Genomic DNA, 22,397 nt, shown 5'->3' with positions numbered 1-22,397 from the left:
AAGCCAAGCTCCCAGGTGGGTGGGTGTCAGGTATCACAATGGTCTGGTCCAGGCCCCAGGCCTTGAAGAATGGAATGTGCTAGGAAGCATCTGGGCTAGGTCTTAGAAGAAAGCTTCAGAATGGGGGGGGGGGGGGGGATCATTAGGTGAGAGAGATGGTTTCCCCCTAGGTATACGAATCAGGGGGCTGGGTTAGACATTCAGAGCTGGTGGGGGCCGTGAGTAGAGATTCATATAAGTATATTGCTCAATTGCCCCAAGGGCTGGAGAAGGGGATGGGAGCTGGCCCTGCCCCTCACAGAGGCCATTCCCTGGAGGAGAACTGAGAGGGGAACCACCAAAGATCCCTTCCCAGGAGATAGGAAAACTACAATCTCACACAAAGCAGCCTGACTCCTGAGCTGCAAGGGCCCCTAAGTCCCTGCACGAGAGTGTGGAGGGGCTCCCAAGGGGTAGGGAGGCCAGGGAGCTGGTAGTGGCGGGGGATTCAGGGAGGGTGGCATCTGGTGAAAGGGGAGATCTGGGCCCAGAGCTCACCCCACATCTCCCTTCTGGGTACCCTCAACCCCTGCCCATTCCCCCTCTCCCTTAGGGGGAACTGGTGGAGGAAGAGTTGGCGGGGGTGGAGTTGGGGGTGTAGGGGGTACGACTTGAGGATTGACTGCGTAGCCGAAGACCCCTGGTAGGAAAGGAAGGGCCCCCCCACCCTTCTCATCAGGTAGGACCATGTTAAGAGCAACTGGGAGAGCAGCCAAGTTGCTGAAGTTGTAAGGGTAGGCAGCAAGGAGCTGGGGGCCGTAGACGAGTGGGTAGGGCTCGGGGTAGAAGGTGACTTTGGCAGCTCCTATCCCTTCCATCCGGTCCCCCTCCCCAGCCCCCGCTGGCCCCTCAGTCCCAGGTTTTCCCCTACCACCACCAGGTTCCCGGCCACTTCCAATCAGAGCCAGTGGAAATTCCTGAACAGGTGGGTATGCATAGGTGCCCCCTCCTGCCACCGCTGGGGGCTCCTCACCCCCTGAGATGACAGGGTCCTGAAGCGAAGCGGTCTCAGAAGCTTCCTCGGCAGCAGCACTCCCGCCACCTGCCTCCCCGCTGGATGAGGAGACTTGCATCTCTTGGGGGGCCTCCTCCTTGACATCCCCGGGTCTGGTGCCAGTGCTGCCTTTGGAGTAGGCAATGACAGGTGTCGGGGTGCCCCCAGGCCTCTCAGCAGCATGCCTCTGCCCGTGGCGGCTCAGGGCAGCTGCCGTCTTGCACACCTTAGCGCAATGAGGGCAGGTGAAGCGGGTGGAAGGTCTCCGTCCAGCCCGGGAGCTGTGGGAGCCCCCGCTGTGGGCCTCCTGGTGCTTTCGCAGCTTCCTCGGGGTGGCAAATGTTTGGGCACAGTCCCCACAGCGGTGCCTCCGCTCACCACAGGCACGCCCTGCAGGTCCCTCAGCTGTTGGCGTCTCCTCCCAGCTCCTCTGTTCCAGCTTCTGTCTCCAGCGTGGTGGCCTGCGGCCCCTGGGCACCCCGCTGCCCCCGCTGCTGCCTGTGCCTGCGGCTCCAACCTTGCGCTTGGGCTTGTATGAGTAGTAGGGCCTCCAGAGTTGGTCCTCCCCGCCAGCCTTCGATTCCTCCTCCTCCTCCTCCTCTTCCTCCTCCTCTTCGTCCTCCTCCTCACTCTCCTCGATGTCCTCTCCACTCAGCTCCCCAGGACGCAGGTCAGTCTCTGAGATGCGCCGCTTCACAATGGCCTCCTCACCGATTCGCACAGTGATCTGACACAGTGGAGGTGGCACCTGTAGCTGAGGACCCCGGCCAGGCCCTGTGGGAGGACCCCCATCCCCGCCAATCCCACCAGCTGGCTTGGCCACATAGGTCAGGGTCCTCCCGGCCCGCATGTTGCGGCCTTTGGCCTCCTCCGTGGCCGTGGCAGGCCCCGCGGCCGTTGCTGGGCTGCCTGCTGTGGCTGCGCTGGTTGGCATGGGTGCAGGCACTGGGGGAGGAGGCGGGTACTCACGTTTCTTGGGGGGTCTCGGGGGAGCAGTGTAAGTGATGACTGAGGCGGCTTGGGCACCCCCTGTGTTGGCCGACCCACCCCCTGCTCCACTGCTACTGCTGCTCCCATGAACGATGACAGAGGGAGCTGGGTGGGCAAAAGTGATGACGGAGGGTGGGGGGCCAGGCTCTGGGGCAGGCGAGGGTCCAGGCGGTGAGCTGGCTGGCTTTGCCGTAGGGCCCGGTGTGCCGAGGCTTGGAGAAAGAGGGGCCTCAGGGACTCCCTGGCTGTAGGTCTTGTAGGGTCGCTTGGCTGCCCGCATGGGAAGCAGACGGTACAGCTTGAGGGTATTGAGCTTGGGCTTATAGCCTCCATTGGGTGTCTTCTCACTGGCTAGGAGGCCTGGGCTAATGCCATGGAAGGCTCGCTGGTGGGTCTTCAGGTTATAGTAAGTGACAAAGGTCTCCCAGCAGAAGATGCACTGGTACCTGGGCCAGGGCAAAGGGAATAGGGCAGGGATGGAGCCAGTTGAGTCAGGGACCCTGAAGCCAGGGCCTCAGCTTCCCACACCCTCAACTGCCCTCCACTCAGATCTAGAACTCCCTCAGCTACTTGCTCACCCTCCTTTCATGCTGCTTATCCCACCCTACCAGCCTCAGGAGGGACACCAGTCCTAGCTCAGGGCCCCCCCAACCCAGCTGTGAGATGCTGGGCCTCAGCTGTCCCTCTGTGACCTGGGAATAATCACACACCTCGCCTAACTCACAAAGCCTTCTTTTGAAGCTCAAATGACAGGATGCGGAAATGTCTTATGAACAGGGACACATTATAGAAATACGTATTATAACTACTGGCAGGCATGCCTGCGCTCGCCATAGTTTTTTCCTGTGAGGGCAACAGTCTCCTTCCTCCTCTGTCTTCTCCATAGCACCAAGCCAGGACATGGCACCTAGAGGTGCTAATAAGGGGCTGATGGAAGACAGAGGGGTGTGGAAGAGCAGGTGAGCAGGGCCAGAGGTGAGCGGGAGTCTCAGGATGACTTCCCAGGCTCCACGCTCTGCCCACTTCCTCCTTGTCCATGTGGTGCCTAAGTGCTGACTGCTGACTCCACTGCCCACACCCATCTCCAGGACACTTACCTGCGCTCCCCGGTGTGCCACACCTCATGCTTGGTGCGGTACTCAGCCAGGGCGAACACCTTCTCACAGTAGCGACAGGGGTACTTTCTCCGCCAGGAGTGTACATTGCTGTGCCGCTTCAGGCTGGACAGCGTCACGTAGGAGCGCTCACAGGCCGCGCACACATACAGCACATGGCCGCCCACCACCTTCACCAGATGCTCTGGGCCACCTCTGAAGCCCACTGTGGGGGGCAGGGCTGAGGCATCCACTCCTGCGGGGCCACTAGGGCCAGAGGTCCCGGCTCCCAGCCCTGCAGAACCCCTAGTGCTGGCCCCCCTGCGACACTGTGCTTCATGGGTCTGTAGCCTCTTGGGATGGATGAAGCTTTTTCCACATCGGGGACAGGGGAGCGGCCGTCGGGGCAGGGAAGGCTGTGAGTCAGGGGCCTGGGCCTCAGCCCTGTCCCTCTCCCACTCCCCAGCTGGCCTAGGGCCAGGCCCGAAGCTGTCCTCTTGAGGCTGCGAGGTGGCCATGGGGGCAGGGGCAGGAGGTACCCAGGCATCACCTCCCTCCCCCAGGCCCTGTAGGCGGGAGATGCCCAGACGCCGCCCCAGAGCGCCGATCTCTGCCACAGCTGCCCCATCCCCTCCACCGTCAGGTAGTGCAAGTCGGGCACTATAGATGAAGTTGAGGACATCAGAGAAGGCAGCTGCTGGGACCCCTGGCAGCTCTAGGACCCGGGGTGGAGATGAAGCGGGGGGTGAGGCTGGAGGGGGAGAAGAGGAGGAGGAAGAGGAGGAGGAGGAAGAGGAAGAAGAGGAGGAGGAGGAAGAGGAGGCAGCTGTGGTGGTAGCAGGATTAGGGGCTGAGCCCCCAATAACTGGTGGGAGGGGCAGTGGAGCTGAAGCAAGCAGGGCCTCTCTGAAGAAGGGACTAGAAGCAGCCAGGACGCTGCGGTGAGCAGGGAACTTGGTATCTCCAGCTATGAGGGTGACGTCACAGAAGAGACCTCGGAGCCGCTGCTCATTGAGCTGGCGCAGGACAGCGGGGGCGTGGGATGGGTCCGTCACTTCCGCTGGGGGGGGCATGGCGCCAGCCTGGACAGGGAAGAGGTGGGGGTGGGGGGGGTCTCAGAGGCTGGGCAGAGGGCAAGGGCCCTGTAACATCAGGGGGTATCAGTCAGACACAGGAGTCTAACTTCTGATCAAGGGTTCAGCTTAGCCACCCATGTCTGGCCAGCACCCAACACCAGCATGTCAAACATCTAGGGCTGGAAGATGCCAGGGATACCTCAGGTCTTGATGGAGGTCAAAGGTTAAAATGTCCAAAGTCACACAGACTAGAGAAGTAAGTACTGGACACCTCTCTCCCACTGGGAGAAGGAAGCCCGCCCCAGTTACTAATGGCCATGTCATAGGACTCCCCAGGCTGGGCGAAATGGCTGCCCTTGCCAGCCTGCGGCCTCAGCTGCAAGCCTCTCACCACCTCACCTGAGAGCACAGCCAACATGGAGCAGAATGGGAGTGGCTCAGCAAGTCCCTTCTGCTGGGCCTCTTCCCTCTGTTGAAGAAACAGAAACCATGTCCTCAGTAAGGGAACTGGGAAGGAAGGGACCCCAGGAGCTACCGGAAGGTAGAACACTCGGGGTCAAAGAGCACACTTGGGCTGCTCTGCAGACCATGACCCTCCCAGGAGCCTCTGTCAGGGTATTTGCGTAGCTGCATCCACTCAGACCTAGGAGGTCACACAGATCGTTGCAGCCTTGTTCTGATGGCCCCCAGAACTACAGGAACAAGATAATTTGCATATTCCCAATTCACCTCAAAACATAAAACAAGTTAGTTCAGTCCTAACAGGTCCAGGGAACCCTCTTGGATCACTCTCAAGTCCCTTTGGCCCAATCTTGGAGCTCAAAGGAAATCAAACATTTGCACAGTCTGTTTTAATAATGGTCTCATTTACATATCAAAATATATTTGCTTGAGGTTTTTTTTTTTGTTTTTTGTTTTGGACCAAGCTGCTAGATATTCAAATGAGGAGAGGACTTCCTCTCACAGGTGCGAACCCCATAATCTTTCAGGGGATTTCTGGCCCAAGTGCCAGGAGACCATCCAAGACCCACAATTCATACACAAGGCCACCAGACCAAGGGTGAGGAAACTTGGGTCTCACTCCTTACTCTGAGAGCTGGGGACTTTGGGACTTTGGCTTAAAAATGGGGGGTGAAATACAACCCCCATCTCACCTTTTTCTGGGAAGCTCATCCAAAAGGAATAGTAGGCAACCCAAATCTGAGCTGTGGCAACCACTGCCCAAGAGGCACCTCACAGCCACACTCCCCAGTGGGCACAGCCAGGGCTTTGGGGTCATATTTGTCAGTTGAAGATCTGGGTTCAAGAGCCATATGGTGACTTCGCCAAAGTCACACTGAGCTGACAACAGATGGGGCCTGTTCACAGAGCCAGGCCTGCTAACCTGAGCAGAGCTCTTGGTCCCTCTCGTCCACCCTCCACGAAGCCTGGGAGCACTCTCCTTCTGAATGGTCTGGTTCACACATGTTCTCTGAGGCGTCCGGCATCAGGAATTCCTCATCCAACACCCCTACACACACACACACACACACACACACACACACACACAGAGACACACACACACACACACACACACACACACACACACACACACACACCCTTTTCCTATTTAGTAATCATACTAACTAGGTTAAAAAACCTTCCCTCCACAGTCCATTTCAATTTCCCAAAAGACTACTCTGACTCCTCTCCTGGAGAAGCAGGGAAGTGATCAACAGGGGTGATATGCAAAAGTTCAACAGCCCAGATGGCCAGGTACACACCTGGGTCTGTCTACCCCATCATTTGCTGGACTGCAGGGAGGTCTGGATGTTAAGTGAGGAAAGGCAAAACTCTCTTCTGGGACAGCCACTGGCCCACTGGGATCCCCAAGAGTCAGTGCTTTACTTGCATTATCTCATTTACTCCTTTCCTCCTCGCTACCCTAAAAGGTAGTACTTCATTTCCCCATTTTACTTTATTTTTAAAAGATCTTATTTATTGATTTTTAGAGAGAGGGGAAGGAGGGAGAAAGAGAGGGGAAGAAACATTGATGTGCAAGAGAAACATTGATTGGTCGCTTCCCACATGCACCCCAACCAGGGACCCAGCCCACAACCCAGGCATGTGCCCTGACCAGGTATGTGCCCTTCGCTTTGTAGGATAACGCCCAACCAAGCCACACTGGTCAGGGCAGCTTCCCCATTTTAAAGTGACTGACTGAAGCTCAGAGGTGCTAGGTAGCTCACTCAAGAATATATGACCAGTTAGTAGCAGGGCTGGGATATGATTCCAGGAAGTTTGGCTCCAAAGCCTGTGTTCTTGACTATACCACATCAAGGTAAAGTGTTGTTTACAGCTATGATATTATGATATAATAGGGATATATATATAATTTGGTCTTCATCTCCAGAATGGACACAGAGCTCCTAAAACTTAAAATTTCCTAAGTTATAAGAGTATGAAGAGTGTATTTTGTTCTAATCGTTGGGTCTTTAAGCCTGGTTCCTGACACCAAGCTCCTAAATAAATCCCTTGGAATTTCCTGGGGGAAAGGGGCATCTTTTGTTCTAATGAGGTGACTGCTGGTGGCTCCTGGACAGGGACTGGTCACCAGGAAGACCAAACCATGATTAGAAGCTTGGAATTTCCAGCCCCACCCACCGCCCTTTGGGCTGGGGAGAGGGATTGGAGACTGTGTTAATGATCCATCGGCCTATGTGATGAAGCCTCCATAAAAATCTCTAAACTGTCAGGTCAACAGAGCTTCCAGGTTGGCAAACATCCACGTGCTGGGAAGATGGTGCACACAACTCTGGAGACAGAAGCTCCTGTGTTCAGGACCCTTCTAGACCTTGTCCTATGTGCCTCCTCATTGGCTATTTTTATTATCATATTTTTTGTTGTTCAATCAGTAAATATAAGTATTTCCCTCAGTTCTGTGAGCCATTCTAGCACATTATCAAATCTGAGGAAGGGGTCATGGTAAACCCCAATTTATAGCTGGTCAGTCAGAAGCACACAGAAGACTTGGATTTGCAACGGGCATCTGAAGTGGGGGCAGTCTTGTGGGACTGAGCCCTTAACCTGTGGGATGTGACACTATCTCCAGCTGGCGAGAGAACTGAATGGAATTGTAGGAAACCCAGCCAGTGTCAGAGAACTGGAAGTGTTGTGAATAGACAGAAAAATAGGTGTATGTTTTTCTTCCGACAGCACCAATGAGTGCCCCTACTAGCCCATATCTTAAAATCACAGGAAGGGCCCTTCCACTAGGAAGCAGCAGTCCCGCATAGGTGAACGAAGCAAAGGTTCAATTCCAGCCCATACACACCCCCTTGGCCAGGCCTGCCTACCTGCACAACCACACAGGCATGGTGCCTGCTGAGGCAAGGCTGTGTGCCAACTGCCAAGATACTTGGACAAGGCCTATTAAGGCTTCTTAGGACCAGAAAAAGTCCAAAGCTGGCCTGGCCCTTGGACATCACCTAGAATCACCATAATCATGGTTCTTGTAGCTGCCATTTATGAAATGCTTGTTATGTACCAAGTACAGAGCTAAGCATTTTGTCTGCATCATCTCAACACTCAAAAAGGACCACAGTGAACCAGGGGCTATCATCAACTCCATTGTACAGATGAGGAAACTTGAGGCTTCAAATACTCTATAAACTCTTCACTTCCAGGTACGGAGAACAGAGCAGCAGAGCGATTAGCCCCCAGTCTCATTGCTAACCGAGTAGGGTTTGAACCCAGCTCTCCTGAGTTCAACTGCCCCACACTGGCCACTACCCTACTTCTCCTATGGGAGTGGAGAAGACCCTAGCTGTGTGACCCTGGGCAAGTTACTAAACCTCTCTGTACCTTAGTTTCCCCATCTATGAGATGGAGATAATAAAGTTTCCACTTCACAGGATTATTATAAAGGATAAGTCGGCTAATAACTGGAACCTAGAAGAGCACCAGGCACACAGTAAATGCTCGGTAAGTGCTAGCTTTTATTATCATCTTGGAACTCAGTCCTGGAAAATGATGGGGGAGGTGGTGAAGAGAAAGAGGCAGAAATCAGGCTTCATGTTAGCTTTGGTGGCTCTGTGGTGTTTTTTATTTATTTTTACTGTTTCTCTACTCTTGACCGGCGATGTGATCCTGGAGGTGTTGCCGAGGTGGGGACCTGAGCACGGCCACCAGACACACTCCACCTCTGCCTGGCATGTCCTGTGCTCAGATAACCTCCTGCCTTGCTGCTCCACCTCCCTTAAGCCTAGACACTAAAGTCACTGCCCCCCCGCCCCCCGCCCCAGGCCTGCCCTGGCCATCCCCGGTCTCCCCAAACTTCCTATCTCTCTCCCCTACTTTATTTTTCTCCTTGGCACTTAGCAAAACATATTGTTCATTTATCTCTAGAGGGAGAGACTTTTGTCTGCTTTGTTCACTGCTATCCCCAATGCTTAGAACAGTACCTGATACGTAACGGGAGTTTTTATTTTTTAATTTGGTGAATGCAGGAATCTGCCTTGTCCCAAGTCTGCCTGTAGTCTGCCTGCCCTCAGGAAGGAAGCCATCCTCAGCATTGGACTGAGCTGGCCAGGAGCTGGGGTGATGAGTGTAACTTGACCACTTCTGGGGCGCTCCTACCTTGCCTGATAGACTTCCAGAGCTTCACATGCATTGCCATATTTAATAACCTCTCCCAAAGGACCACCGAAGTTAATATTTATATTATCCCAATTTTACCAATAAGGAAATTGAGGCTCACAGATGGGTGGATATACCTTGCTCAAGGTCACACAGCTTGTGAGCAGCAAAGTCAAAATTCAAATCTAGGCCTGTGTGAATCTAGACACTGAGGCTTTCCCTCTGCCATACTGCCGGATCCTGCCCTGAAGGGGCCTACAGCCAGCCAGTGGGCTGCAGAAATCACCACACAAGGTCTCACATGCTAAATGCTAACTGTGTCAGGTCTGACTCTCCTTTCCCTCACTCCCCATATCCAGCAGTCACCAAGTGTGGTCAAGTCTGCAGCCCAGCTTGGGAATGGCTCTGGAAGCCTTCCCTTCAACCCCTCTGGCCCCCAAACTAGCTCAGGGCCTTGTTAACACAAGTCTAAGGCCATAGCCTCCCAGCTATTTTCCTGCCACCAGGCTTACCCGCCAGCCTTCCTCCCACTGAAGGTCAGTGTCTCCAAGGCAGCTCAGGTGGTATTACTCCTAGTCTCAGAATCCTTCATTGGTCCCCACTCACTTCTGAATAAAGTTCAAATTCCTCAGCCAGGCAGGCATTCAAGGGTTTAGTTCCAATCTTCCTTTCTAATCTTGCCTTGTGTTAGTCTCCCTTCAAGTACCCAGTGTACGATCCAACCTCCACACATCCCGAACCTCCGTGCCCTCGTCTCTGCTGGGCCTCCTGTCAGAAACCTTACCTTCCCCCAACTTCTCCCCCAGAGCCCTCCAAGTGGTAAGATCAAACTCAAATGCCACCACCCTCTTGGCCCTCCCTGACCCATGGGACAAGGACAATCTCTCCTTCACCTGGCTCATCAACATTTTTTGCCTCCACAGCCAGCAACCAGCAGCAGATATTAGCTCATTCCCCAGGCTAGGATTCCCTGAGCGACTAGGCATACGGGTCTTCTAAAATGGAATGGTGTGGGTGTTAAGTTATACAGAAATTGGGGAGACGCGTGTGCACAGAGGGGCCCACAGAAAGCTTTGGAAGGGCGGCAGAGGACAGCATAGAAGAGCACAGGATCCGGAACCTGACTGCCTGCGTTCAAATCCAGCTTTACCTCTTACTAGCTCAGTGGCTTTAGGCAAATTACTGCTCTGGGCCTCAGCTGTCTCACCTGAAGAAGGGAGGTAATTAGAATACCTGCTCCCATGGGGCACTGCAAAGACTAAACGAGTGACCATGTGTAAAAGCTGAGAACAGTGCATGGTACACAGTAAGTGCTAAATTAAGTGTTTACTGCTCTTGTTATTAGGCCAGCCCCAATAGGGGCTCAGCGCTGGCAGAGGGCTGACAGTTGCTGGCACAGGCATAGTCCCCAAACTGTAGCTGTTTTCCAGATCCATTTCCCATGTGCTCCTTGATTACAACCCTGTCGGAAGATAGGCAGGGCAGGCAATTCGCTCCGTTTTACAGATCAGGAACTGAGGCTCGCTCAGGGAAAGGTGCCAGTGAGGACGCGGTAGGGCCAGCACGGCTCAGTTCCAGTCTAGGCCTCCTTCCCCTCCACCAGGCGGTGGTGCACCTGTTGTACAGGCCTCTCGCAGCACCAGGCAACCCCTCCGTGCAGGAGGCCCGACCACAGTGCCCCCCATGCACACCCACCCTCCAGGCCAAGCCAGGCGCAGTACCCAGAGGTGTGCACACTTGGAACACACACATGGTTCACCCCCCTACACAAACACACACACGCATCTACAGAAGGGCCCAGGCCCCAAAGGTGAGGAAAACCTGTTCTGAGGAATCTGCCTAGCGAGCGAATTCAGACCCTTCCACAGTCACAGGAGCTGCCCAGTGTGCGTCACAGAAGAGATGGAAAAGCAGAGATACCAGCCAGGGGGGTAGGGAGAGGGGGAAGCAAGAGGAGGAGGCTGAAAACTTCGTGTTTCTTTTTTCCATTTCAGTGACAAGAGTCATGCTCGACATTTACGTAAACATGACCAAGGAGCCACTCTGTCCAAGCTCAGTTTCCTTGCAGCCGTCAGGCCTCTCCTCCCAGTGACCCTGAACGCGCTGGGCAGGCCAGTGAGAGGCAAGCTCACAGACCCTGCACAAAGACTAGCTGGGCCACCCAGACGACACCCAGGCCTCCCGCCTGCTGCCCTTGCTCTGCCCCATATTTATCTCCCTGTCTTCTTCCTAACATAGCCCCACAGCAGCCCCACAAGGCCACTTAAACACACAAAAGGCAGGCACGCACACACAGCTTGCGGCTGATGTCTCAAGGCTGAGGCCCACATGTCCTTGTCACGCCACCTCCCTCCCCACAGTGTTTTCTGAACAGCTCGCCTCCGAGCCCAACAGCACGGACAGGCTTCCCCCCCGGCCCCAAACAATGTCACAAAAGAATTCCTTAGAGAATGTTGCACACACACAACCGTCCCCTCACTAGGCTGCCCACAATCCCATAAACACAACCTGCACATTCCACCCAGAGCCCCTCACACCAGTACCAGCTGCTCCACAAGTACCTGAGACACACCCTACGGTTTTTCAAGTCCCATATGATAGGTGGCACCTCAGTTCTAGATGTACACCCCCCACCCCCCACCCCATGCAACTTGCTCATCACACAGATACAGAAACCCTTCCACTGGGGCCATCCTCACCAAGACTGGAACACACCTCAGCAAACAGAAATGGGACCCAGAAGCGACACCTTCCAACTCAACGGTAAACAACCGCCCCCTCCAAACAGGCACATACACCCTGCACTCCGGTGCGGTCCACAGCATTTACACCAGCTAGCTATGCAGAAAACAACAGTTCGTAAATAGTTCATATGTACAGTTAGGAAGAAGAAAACATGCTGGTATAAAACATGCCTAAAACCCCACATCTAACAAACTCTGCATGTATTGTACCTTGCCTGGAATGTGGACCTGTCACCCAAAGCCACAGGGCCACATGTTGTAATTCTGCCCTACAACACTGGACACTCCAGCACCTGGCTTTCTGTCCCCATGGCCCAGCGAGGGCCCTACCCAGACAGACCCCTGGCTGCCAGACCAGCAAACAGTGCTGCCCAAGAGGTTTACCTTGCCCCACAACACAGCAGGAGACACACAATCTCCAGGACTCACAGCCATAACCCTGCTCCGACGGCGCAGCGGCTCCGGGGCCCCTCCTGGTCCTGCGCACCCCGTACACCCTAACTCTGGGGCGCTCACCGGCCCACCCCTCCCCCTCTCTGCCTGGCTCCTACGCCATCGCCCTCCCAGCAGCTAGCAGCGCCGGCCGGGCCTCATACCCGCCTAACCCTACCCCCAACCTGCCCCAGAAGGGGAGAGGGACCCTCAGGCTGCAAAATTAACCTTTCAAAAGGGGAGTGAGAAGGCCCCTTCCCCGGCCCCCTGCGATCGCACCTCCCCCGGCCGCCGCTGGGTCGGACGCGGTACCAGGGCCCCTTAGTCTCCTCGCAGCGCCGTGCGCGCCTGGGGGCGGGGCCAGGCTCAGCCCCCGACCCTTGAGCCCCCAGGTCAACCCCAAAGAGTAGCGTTCGGGCGCGCGGCGCGACCCGGGCCCCCGCGGCACCGGGCAGCGGGGAGGGGGCCCGGCTGTTGGCTCCGGTCCGCCCTGGCCCTGCCCGGTTAGCCCGGGGCCCACCTGACTGTGATGGCGCCGCGTCCGCCAGGCCCGGCTCATCACCGTGGCCGCCCCCGGCCGCTCCTGTTTCGCCCGCCTCCAGCTCCGGCTCCGGCTCCGGCTCCGGCCCCCCCAGCGCCCGGCCCCGGCCCGGCCCCGCAGCCGCCGCCGCCGCTGACATCATCGGCTCCCCCCCCACCCCCGGTCCTACCCCCACCCCCACCCCCGGAAACAGGCCCCCCCAGCGCCGCCGCCGCCGAGAGAAGGCCGGCGTAGCACAACAGACACCGACACAAGGCTCCGGGCTCGGGTTGGGGCGAGCGCACCAGCCGGCCTTCGCCCGGACCGATCCAGGGAAGGGAACGGCTGCGCGCAGGGCCGCCAGACGGGTGGACATCCAGCGGGGCGCCGGCCTGGCTGCAGCTCTCCCGCAGGATCGCACGACCACCCACTCCCTAGGAAGGAACAGCCCCCCACCCACCCACACACACACCGCATGCCCTTCACTCAGCGTTGCACACCGCCCAGAGCAAGCACAACCTCTCAGGGCACAGACACACAACATGGCAGGCTCACAATCAGGCCCTGTGGGACCCGCAGAGTCAGGGTCAGCACACTCACAGAACCAGCGTGCGCGCGCGCGCGCACAGACAAACACACACACACACACACACTCCCCAGAAATGCAGGGGACCCCATCAGGCCGAGGGCCAGGAGTGCCCCAGCCTTACAGAAAAGGCGCACATAAATGACTACCAGCACAGATGAACACGCATCTAGGTATTTGTCACCACCAGAGGAAATATCCAATTCTATATACTCGTCCGTAAATGCAGAGGCCTTGGTGTGGGCCTCCGGGGACAGCACCAACAAAACACCAGGTGGAAACACACACAGAAGAAGCACATTCTTTAAACTCCAGAGGGACAGTCCCAGAATCTCCTCCCTGCTGTTCAAAAATTCAAAAAAAAAAAAAAAAAAAATCAGGAGACAGGAGCCAGCTCTCAGAGATCCTTTCTGAAAAACCCTTTTGAAACGAGGAAGACATAAATTATTTTAAAACCAAAGTCGTCTCATCAGAGAGCTAGTCCTAAAGAGAAAAATAAAAAGAATCAAAAACTTTGGAGTCACAAAGACATAGATATAAAGCAAGCAGAGTTGAACACAATGAAAAAATAGACCCATCCCCATCTCAGGGAGGTTCCAGGGAAGAACCTCCCACCCCCACCTCAGGAAGATTTCAGTGAAGAACCCCACCTCCACTCCAACCAAGTCACAATGATTGGAGCTCAGAAGGGGTCCAGGTGCCCTGAGCCAGGAGGAAAGAGGAAGTCCACGGAAAAATGGTGAAAGTGAGGACTAAGGGGGCACAGCATCCCTTCCTATAACTCCTGGCTGCTCCCTTTCTCCTCCTTCCCTAAAGCTTCCCAGCTGTCCTAAGATACCCAAATATGAAATTCACAATGGGACACCCAGATGTCCCTGGAACCTGTGACATCACATAAACATATAGCATCCGAGGCCACCTCCCCTTCCTCAAACTAACAGAACATCCCTGGGTCCTATTTTTCTCCTCCCAGGAACAACTTACCCAGAGGAACACGATGCTCCAGGACCTGCTTCCTGCTTTAGAGACTCAAGGCCCACACTGTACAACTTCATTCATCTTTCAGGCCCTTTCTAGCTCCCAAGTTCCTCAGCAAGACAGCCTGCCCCTCTACTGTTCCACAGGGTCCTAGACCTCCAGGCTGGCATTTGCCCTACCCCAGGTCCCCTGGACTATGGCTGTTTAATGCCCAAGCTCCTATCTTCCTAACAGGCTGGCAAGTCACCCCCTACGTCAACCTGCCTGACTTCACCCAGACATTGCCACCCTCCACAACCCCCGCCACTCCGCTGAGCTGTAACCAAACACAACACAGGTCCGGCTGCATCGAAAGACAATACTCAAGAGGCAGGTGCTGATGTAAAGGAAAGTGGTTTATTCAGGTGCTGCCATCTGGAAGATAGGGACTCATGTCTCAAAGCCCATTTCCAACATCTCAGTGCGGGCAGAGGTTTTTATAAGAAGGAAGAAGGCAAAAGAACAAAGATCAAGGGAGAGAGCTGAAAATTTCCCTACACGCAGAGGAACAAAGTCCATTGTGATAAGGCAAGTGATGGTTCTGTGTGCATCATCCTGGCTTTATGTTATCCTGGCTCCACAGTCGAAGGTCAGCAGATCTCCTGGAGCTGGGAATGCCTGAAGGTCAGAGTCTTCATTTTTTGAAGTTAGTTTTTTAGGATCCTTGTAAAAAACATGCTGTTTATCTACCAGGTCAGCAGATCTCCTGGAGCTGGGAATGCCTGAAGGTCAGAGTCTTCATTTTTTGAAGTTAGTTTTTTAGGATCCTTGTAAAAAACATGCTGTTTATCTACCAGCTACATATTAGCCAGAGTCAGCATTTATAGAAACAATGTCAAAAGAACAGTGGGGTGGGGTTACATTTCCCCACTGTCAACTTTTCCTCCATGTCCATGGAAGTTAGAGTGTTGTAGCCAAAACATTTGAGAAAAGTAGAATTCAGGATTCACCCTTATTTATAGGTGAAAAATAAAATTTTACGATTTACAGAATCAGTCTAATATCCACAACTGTGTTATAGATTCTATTGAAACATGTTTTTCCCCTAAAATTACCCTCATTTTTATCAAAGAGCCAAATCAAGACTAATTCATTTACTGTATTAAGTCCAGTTTCAATTAAACCTGATTATTTGTATGAACACAACAAGAATAGCAATTGATTATATAGGCTTTAAATTTTTTGTTTTTACTGTACTTTTTCCCATTACCATTTAGTTCCCTTATATCCCTCTCCCCTCTAAGATAGGCTTTCTTAAATCTACATTGCTGGAATGTTACAAGGAATTTTCAGACTGAACTTTAATTAGCCCCTCAGGCTCAGGAAGCAGGAAGCCAGGAAGCCAAGCCACATAGTTGCCATCAGGTTTTGCCTGCAATATCTATAGGTTTGGGTAAATTCCTCAAGTTCTCAAGGTCCCCAAAATGTCTTGAGGTTCTTCCTTGCCATCTCACAGCAAAGCAACCTTCACTCCTTATCTGGAAAGATTGCCATGAACCATGTAAATAAGCAAGGTATCAGGCCATTTCTCCAAGGGGCTTTTATTGGCTTCAAGGTCAATCTTTATTCCTTAAAGTTTTGTGATATCCAGAGTCTCCAATCAAAGTCTTAGTTAATAAAACCATAACTGGAAACTGGAAGAAATCAGATTCCTATTGTATTCATGCAAATAAATATATTGCCATGAAAATAATAATACTCATTGAGTTTTTAAATTCTGGAGGGATCAAGTAGGGAGAAAAATATAAATGCTCCAATATTGTTACAATTTACCAAATTGTTCTAACAAACAACTTTTTTTTAAATCAACTCTGGCTGGTTTGGCTCAGTGGATTGAGCACCGGCCTGCGAACCGAAAGGTTGCCAGTTCAATGTCCAGTCAGGGCATATGCCTGGGTTTCAGGCCAGGTCCCCAGTTAGGGGCATGAAAGAGGTAACCAATCAATGTATCTGTGGCACACTGATGTTTCTCCTCTTCTCTCCATCTCTTTCTCCCTCCCTTCACCTCTCTCTAAAAATAAATAAATAAAATCTTAAAAAAATAAAATAAAATCAGCAATATATTGAACCAAATTGTAAGAACAATAATTATCCTCTGTTCATTCAGTTCCACAATCAATTCTTGTTTATCCCAATTATCCACCAGTATTTCCATGAATCCAATCGCTGCCCAGAGTCCCACAAATCCCCATTTTATTTCAAATGTATGATCTTAAAATTTGTTCTCATAAATTAATATTTTAGAATAAGTCAGAGTCCTTTCTATGGATCTTTTTGAAGATGTGACTTTTTAAAAAAGACTTCATTTGTTTATGGGTGAGGGGGAGAAAGAGAGACAGAGAAACATCAATTGGTTGCCTCTCGCACATGCCCCAACCAGGGACCGCCTGCAACCCAGGCATGTGCCCTGACCCGGAACCGAACTAGTGGCCTTTTGCTTTGTGTAATGATACTCAACCAACTGAGCCACACTGGTTAGGGCAAAATGTAACATTTTTACAAATGCATCAGAGTAAAACAATGATGGTCTCTAAATGACGAAAAAAATTTTTTTTAATGACATGGTTATAGATCAGACTATAATGCAGTTGACAAAGGAATTTACTTTTTTGTAACAACATTTTAAGATAACAATCAGAATTACAAATGAAAGTACAGTACATCAGACTAAGAAATCAATTACTTTGTTTTCCACGGTCAATTGTACCTGGGGTTTTGGTAGGGAAATAACAATTGGTTCTGGAAAATCAAAGGGAGCTTTTGGCTTTTTTATTTGCCATTAAAATTATGACTTTGCTTTATCATTTATCTATATGCCTTTCTTTTTTCTCTCTTATTTCTTTTTTTAATAGATTTTTTAAAATTTATTTTTAGAGAGGGGAAGGGAGGGAAAAAGAGAGGGAGAGAAACACCAATGTGCAAGAAAAACACCAATCAGTTGCCTCTCACATGCCTCCAACCAGGGACTTGGCCCACAACCCAGGCATGTGCCCGGACCAGGGACTGAACTAGCAACCCTTCAGTTTGCAGAACGATGCCCAGCCTACTGATCCACACCAGTCAGGGTTCTTTCTTAGTTATTTTTTTCCATTTCCGTTTCCAATTGTTGAAAATTCCTTCCCCAATGTCCTTCCTTTCTATAATATGTATATACCTTTCCTTTATCCTTTCTCACCATTTGTCACTTCCTCAATTCTCTCTTTTTGCTCCTTCTCTCTAACACAATCCTTCAACTTGTACAGGCCCTCTTTGACTTATACAGACCCTCTGTGACTTACACAATCCTTCTGCAATGTACACAATCTTTCTGCGACTTTCCTAGTCCCTTTTAGTTTGCTTCTTCTTGACTCATTCAGAAATAACCAACTTTATGCACTGACTGGTGTAGATCAGTGGGCGGGGCATCATTCCGCAGACCAAAAGGTCACTGGTTTGATTCCCAGTCAGGGCACATGCCTGGGTTGCAGATTCAGTCTCTGGTTGGGGGCGTGCAAGAGGCAACTGACCAATGTTTCCCTCCCTCTCTTTTTCCCTTCCTTCCCTTCTCTCTAAAAATAAATAAAATATTTTTTTAAAAAAGAAATAACCGACTTTAGATTGGTTATTTCAATCTTATTTCCTTCAAAAAATATTGCCATGACTTAACACCTTTTATTACCAAAACCACATATTCTTTCCCAACTGAATTAGACTTTTTCAATTTTTAGTGACAACTAAAAGTAATTAGCATTCTTTAGATTGATAAATTTATGAATACATTTAATAATTTCAGAAACAGGTTTTTAAAAAGATTTTACTTATTTTTAGAGAGAGGGGAAGGGAGGGAGAGAGGGAGAGAAACATCAATGTGTGGTTGCCTCTTGTGCACACCCATTGGGGACCTGGCCTGCAACCTAGGCATGTGCCCTGACTGGGAATCAAAGTGGTGACCTTTCGTTTTGCAGGCCAGTACTCAATCCACTGAGCCACACCAGCCAGGGCTCAGAAATAGTTTTTTCCACTGGCAAATGTATTTACATTTTAAGAAGCATAATAGAGATAACATGAACTTTTTGTAAACCCATGGAAAAAAAATTTTGTTTTAGTAACTTTAAAAGACATCAATTAAACATAAATTACCCATTTGGATTCTTGGTAAGTACTGCATTCCTTTAGAGCGCTCAAAAGTGAGTTGTTTCATATCTAATGACCTTGATAACTTTTAGGAGACTGAAGAAGAGGAGGGTAGATATCTGGCTTGGCAGAGCTTGAAATTTTTTTTCAATGCCAATTTTTTTCCTTTACATTAAGGTGGGGCACTCTCCCCTGCTGTTCCCACAGCCTGAACAGAGTTTAGGGATAACATTAATTTCTCCATTATTCTGGGACTGCTGCAGCTCCCAGGCCTCCAGGAGAAGGATTTAGGGATGTTTGAAAGACTCCTTGTCTCATTATTTTCTCTCTCTGGGTTTTACTGTCTGGAATGGGAGTGAGATCTTTTCCCCCTTCTTTGAACCATAAGTTTAAATCCTTTCTGAGTAGAATTCTTATAATGTAACAATATGAAAGCTTGCATGTAAGCGATCTTATCCTATGTACCAGAACTTTGGCAAAACAATTTTCTTCTCAAATGTGACCTCAGGGACTTGCTGATGGGATTAAGATTGAATTTGTTTGTTTGTTTCTTTCTTTCTTCCAATTATATTTATTTATTTTTAGAGAGAGGAAAAGGGAGGGAGAAAAAGAGGGAAACATCGATGTGCAAAAGAAGCATCAATTAAATCAGTTGTCTCTCATTCACCCCCAGTTGGGAACCTGGCCTGCAACCCAGGCGTGTCCCCTGACTGGGAATCAAAGCGGTGACCTTTCGTTTTGCAGGCCAGCGCTCAATCCACTGAGCCACACTAGCCAGGACCTGAGCCACTTCTTTCAAAACAGAAGCAAAAACAAAATCTAAAGGAAAGACAAAGTTCAAACAAGTACTCTCAAACTAAATCCTCTAAAAAGAGGGACTGAGACTAGTCTTAGAATCTTATCTCACACCGACCTTGACAACGTCCAAATGGCACAAAGTCCAAACAGAGAAGACAGAGGATTCCTGGTGTGTACAAAACAGCAAAGATCAAACCAAGTCCCCCAAAATTAAGGAAGCAAGCAAAGAACAATTGTAATCATAGCTTTCATTTCAGATAGATGAGAGAACCAAACAGAAACTGACTTCCAACTATGGAGGAACAGAGAAACAAAGCTAACAGACAATTAATAGGCAGTATGCTGCCAAGATACGGAAGCAGCCCAAGTGTCCATCAGTAGATGAGTGGATAAAACAACTATGGGACATTTACACAATGGAATATACTACTCAGCTGTAAAAAAAAAGAAGAAAATTTTACCCTTGTGACAGCATGGATGGACCTAGAGAACATTATGCTAAGTGAAATAAGCCAGTCAGAGAAAGTACCAAATGATTTCACTCATATGTGGAATCTAATGAACAAATTGAACTAACAAGCAGAATAGAAACAGACTCATAGATGGAGAACAGATGACAGATATGGGGGCTGTGGTTAGGGGGTGGATGGACTGAGCAAAAAGGACTCTCAAATATGGACAAAAGGATGGTGGTTGTGGGGGGAGGGGTATAAGGAGGATAAATGGTAATGGAAAGAAATACAACAAAATACTTTTAACAATTCAAAAAATAAAATGCACAAAACAAACGAAAGAACAGTATGCAACAAGAAAGACAAATAATACTCAAAAAGCCATATATGAAAACCAAAACCAAAAGAGCACTCCAACTAAATCCCACACTGGGGAACTGGGACTTTTCTTGTCACTGAGCCGTGCCTAGCACTGAGGGGTGCCTATTGATTACTATAGAATCCCAAATGGTTCAAAGAACCCAAGTGGTGGGCAGGGGCTCCTGGTTGTGCACACTGCAGACTTACCCAGTTTGGAGTCTGTTGACTCCCCAGACACCCATTTTCTTTCACCAGCAAAGAATTTCAAGGTGGCTGACGCCTTGAAAGGGAGGGCAGCAAGAATTCCAGGAACTGGGATGCCCGAGGAGTCTGTATTTTTTGAAGTTAGTTTCTAGGATTCTTTTACAAACATGCTATTTATCTAAAAGCCACATATTAGTCAAAGTCAGCACTAACAGAAACACTGTCAAAAAAAAAAAATACTGGGGTGGGTTACAATTCCCCACTGTTACAATTCTCACTGTTACACAGCCTTCCAGGGCGCCAGCACTGCCACCAAGGGTCTGTTTGTAGCCCTGCTGGGTGAGGGCTGCCTGCTGGCTTCGGGGGGGCCCCTTCTCCCTGATGGCTTACCAGACTTCCCCTTTACCCTCGCTGGTGCTGCTCATCTGTTAATGGCCCTTCTACCGCCTCACTGCCTCACTACTGCAACTGTGGTGTTTCACTGTCGGAATTTCTCAATGTCCAGGGCCAGGCCTGCCTCCACGCCCTCTGCACCATCTTCAGCATTGAACGTGCCTACAGTGCAGTTCAGGTGATGTCTGCTGGCAATGCTGCCATTGTCCCAAAAGTTCTTCCACATTCTACGCTGCTCTCCTTGCCCTCTGTCTCGAGAGCCAGGTCTCAGTCGCTAATACTGGTGTGGCTTGTCGAACAGCACTGTGGGGCTCATCGTTACTTTGGGACCTGGACTAGGGACACTACAGAAAGAGGTCAAGGGCCTCTACACTGCCCTTGGCTATGTGCTCACTTTTTTTGTTTGTTTTAATAGTTATTTATTTTTAGAGAGAGGGAGAGAAACATCAATGTGCGAGATATACATCAACTGGTTGCCTCTCACACGCCCCCAAACAGGGAACCTGGTCTGCAACCCAGGCATGTGCCCTGACTGGGAATTGAACCTGCGACCCCTTGGTTTGCAGGCTGGCACTCAACCCACTGAACCACACCAGCTAGGGCTGTGTTCACTTTTCTGGGCAGCCTGGCACTGTCATTGTTGGCTTCTGGTGTATCGTTCCTGGGACTTCCCCCACATGGCTTGGTGGGACTGGTGGACTCCGTACCAGGCCTCTTTCTGCTGCAGACCCCCATGCTGTCCAATGATCCCCTGAGTTGGAGCAGTGTGGGGGCAGTAGTGACCTTGCCCTGGTGTGTGAGTCATGAAGTCACCAAGGCCGACCTTGCCCTGGTGTGTGTCATCCTGCACTCTGAGGTGGTGTTGGCCCTGATGCTGCAGCATTATGTGTTCTTTGAGACCATGGCACCTTCTGACATTATCAGGGCAGTGGTTGTGTTCAGCAACATTGTCATCATCACCACCCACAACCTCAGCTATGAGAGGGCAGGGCAGGTGGAGGAGTGAGACTGACTTGAGAGGCTGGCGGTTGGGGTTGGGGGACAAGGGGTTGGGGAGAAAAAGTGATTTGAAAAGAACCGGTGCGGGAGAGGGATATCCCTTGGAGTCAAGGGTAACTTGGGGACTTGGTATAAGGGGACTGCCTGGAAGACCTGAAACAAGCCTGGGGACCAAGAGATGTGGAATCTAGGCTGGGGCTAGAGGATCAGGGCATAACTAAAGGGCAAGGTCTGAGAAGCAGATAAAAGGGGGCCGAGGCAGGCAGGCCACGAGCCATGGGAAGATCTTTCCCTCAGCAGCAGGGAGAAAAGCATTGGGGCTGGAATGTTTGGGGATTTCAGGCAAACAGACAGGGAAAGCTGCTGCGCTGGGGGAAGGGAGTCTTCCTTTTCTCTCTGAGTGAGGTTTTCCTTCCTGGTGGCTGTGCCTCCCCCCACAACTTGGGGTGGTGACGTGACATTGACGTCAAACAAGGATCACTCTGAACGTGGCTCTGCAGTTTGTTCCTTTCTGCGTTGGAAGGATAGTGCAAACACACACACACACACACACACACACACACACCGCTTCTTTTTTCTGAAATATTCTAGAAGGAGGAGGATTCCCTGAAGTTCAGATGCCTTGACCCTGACACTGAATCCCCCAGGGCCTGTGTACCGCCCCATGGATAATCTGCTTTTCCTGGATTGTCACGGTCCCGTGATCTCTCTCCCACACAGCTGCCAGCCTCCTTCCGGAGCAGGCCTGTAAGCTGAGGTCTCTTTGAGCGGCTCAGGCCGCGGATCCGGACCAGAGTTCCGTACTGGGATACATTAGAGGCCAGGAGCTGCCCACACGTCCCAGGAAGCCTCTCGACAAATATCTACTTCCGGACAAGTAATCGGCCTCGCCATCTTGGTTCATCATGCATATTCAGTGTGACTCCTGCATATTCATGAATATGCAGCACTGCCCCCTGCGGGAACCCA

At 51.1% G+C, this 22,397-nt stretch overlaps 2 protein-coding genes across 3 annotated transcripts; one reads left to right on the top strand and one right to left on the bottom strand.

The window, feature by feature from the left end:
* Positions 1–135: 135 nt before the first annotated feature.
* Positions 136–12,613, bottom strand: ZBTB4 (zinc finger and BTB domain containing 4). Of its 2 annotated transcripts, none has more exons than XM_090291374.1 (4): positions 12,507–12,613; positions 4,593–4,662; positions 3,121–4,199; positions 136–2,469 (listed from the first exon to the last, which is right to left on the bottom strand). In XM_090291374.1, exons 3-4 carry the CDS (start codon positions 4,188–4,190, stop codon positions 534–536), a joined length of 3,006 nt encoding a protein of 1,001 aa, XP_090147500.1. In that variant the 5' UTR covers positions 4,191–4,199; positions 4,593–4,662; positions 12,507–12,613; the 3' UTR covers positions 136–533. The 2 variants fall into 2 exon arrangements, with proteins under 2 accessions (XP_090147500.1, XP_090147501.1); XM_090291375.1 differs by lacking the exon at positions 12,507–12,613 and adding an exon at positions 5,578–5,698.
* Positions 12,614–13,828: 1,215 nt separating this feature from the next.
* SLC35G6 (solute carrier family 35 member G6) lies at positions 13,829–21,435 on the top strand. The gene is given in 8 exon segments (XM_090257494.1): positions 13,829–13,837; positions 14,217–14,388; positions 20,325–20,400; positions 20,402–20,506; positions 20,508–20,635; positions 20,638–20,691; positions 20,694–20,817; positions 21,054–21,435. Coding segments are annotated over 8 exon segments (1,050 nt in total).
* The last annotated feature ends 962 nt before the right edge of the window (positions 21,436–22,397 follow it).

Source organism: Furipterus horrens, unplaced genomic scaffold (genome assembly GCF_987537825.1).
Source record: "Furipterus horrens unplaced genomic scaffold, mFurHor1.1.pri manual_scaffold_11, whole genome shotgun sequence".
Lineage (NCBI taxonomy): Eukaryota > Metazoa > Chordata > Mammalia > Chiroptera > Furipteridae > Furipterus > Furipterus horrens.
This window is presented reverse-complemented; position numbering and strand designations above follow the sequence as displayed.